At 40.2% G+C, this 1,693-nt stretch overlaps 1 protein-coding gene across 1 annotated transcript; it reads right to left on the bottom strand.

The window, feature by feature from the left end:
- Nucleotides 1-468: 468 nt before the first annotated feature.
- LOC121939750 (fatty acid synthase-like) lies at nt 469-1,473 on the bottom strand (the record flags this gene model as incomplete). Its single annotated transcript, XM_042482708.1, has 2 exons — nt 469-1,038; nt 1,321-1,473. Coding segments are annotated over 2 exons (410 nt in total), but the record flags the coding sequence as incomplete, so codon positions are not given.
- Between the last annotated feature and the right edge of the window lie 220 nt (nt 1,474-1,693).

Genomic DNA, 1,693 nt, shown 5'->3' with positions numbered 1-1,693 from the left:
TATTTATTTATTTATTTTTTCTTTTCCTCTTTTTTACTTACTCATTTTCTTCCTGCTTCCACCGTTAATACTGTTGCAAATACTTGCAGCTGTCATTATTGTAGTTAGCACTGTTGTCATCGTTTTCATTGTCGTAGTTGTTGCTGCTGTTTTTGTTGTCTCTTGTGTCTTCCCCTCCCCTCTGTGTCCCCCAACCTCTCTCTTTTTTCTCTCCCTATCCACTCAAATGTTGTGCTGTCCAGTAGCCTTGCCAATAAATCTCAGTGCAGACTGCAACAGGAAGAAGTATTTCAGACTCCTCCTTTGCAGAGCAAATCTGTTATGGCGCCTCAAGGCATCCAGACCTCTCATACTGCATGCCTAAGCTGCCAAACAGGACAGGTTAAAAAAAAAAAAAGTTATTAAAATTATACCACACGTGGAGGATTTACAACCACCAGTAACAATGGACACTGAACCCCTATATACTAATGTCCCTTTCAACTCTGTTACTAGAACGAGAACTGTTTTAGAAACATACATTTGGCACCCTAGCCCCTAAGGGTTTGAGATAGAATTTGACATCCAGCCGTTTCTATAAAAATGTGTGTATTTTAATGTATGAGTAATGGTATCTAAGCGCTCTGGTATGTTTGTGTTTTCTCTGCTGTTATTTATGGTGTCTACATTCTCCCTATATTTAATCTATTATATCTCATAATACATTCCTGATTTTAACAGAAAAAAGGTTTAAAATGCCCTTTGACATCTTCTGGTCATTCTGCTGGTGTGTGTGTATGCTTTAGTGTAGGGGCGCTATAAGACCAGCATCAAACCAACAGCCAAAGAATGAAAGGGTATATTCAACTGTCTGTGTGTACTTACCACTAAAGTCAAAGAAGTAGGAGAGTCTGTTAGCCAACATGGCACGCTGGCAGCCAGTCATGCTGTAGCCCAGAAGCTCCTCTGGATCTCTGCTGAATGCCTCGCCAGCCTCCGAGCCACTCACTCCAATGTAGACACCTGTTTTACTGCCGCGCAGTGTGGCCGGGTTCAGACCTGCACAGCAACACTTCATTGTTTTTAAACCATTCACTCAGTATGTCATCAGGTAGATTCACTGAAACATTTTAAACTAAACCAAAAGTTTTGAAAAGTTCACTGATAAAATATTTTTTTTAAAAAAACACACACACACTCATACTGAAGTATGAGTGTGTGAGTTTTTTCTTCAGCGAATGTCGACTACATTGATTTCCCACCATTTCTACCCACTCTTACTTATACTCCCCCCATCAATCTTCATTGTTTAAGCTTTTATGAAGCATACTGTTTCCTCACCTCCATCCACAATAGACTCATAGGCAATCTCAAGCATAAGACGGAGCTGTGGGTCCATGGTGTTGGCTTGTTTTGGGTGGACTCCAAAAAAAGCTGCATCGAAGTGGCTGATGTCCTTCAGTTTACCGTTCCTCTTTGGAAGACCATACAGACCTATAACAGAGCAAAAGTAAAAAAGTTCAAAAGAAATCCTCATGCAGGAAGTGGCTGTGTGCACATGCAAGTACAGTTAATGCAGAGTTTAATCTTACATAAATAATCCAAAGAAGGAAGCAATATTCTTTTCCATGTCAGTTATTAAATACTACAAGCACAGCTACAATGTCAGCGTTGAATTGTGTGTGCAGTAGAGTGTGGATACCTGATCCAAACC

The sequence above is a fragment of the Plectropomus leopardus genome, unplaced genomic scaffold (assembly GCF_008729295.1).
Source record: "Plectropomus leopardus isolate mb unplaced genomic scaffold, YSFRI_Pleo_2.0 unplaced_scaffold5832, whole genome shotgun sequence".
Classification (NCBI taxonomy): Eukaryota; Metazoa; Chordata; class Actinopteri; order Perciformes; family Serranidae; genus Plectropomus; species Plectropomus leopardus.
The sequence above is the reverse complement of the archived record's forward strand: the minus strand, read 5'-3'. Positions and strand labels throughout refer to the sequence as shown.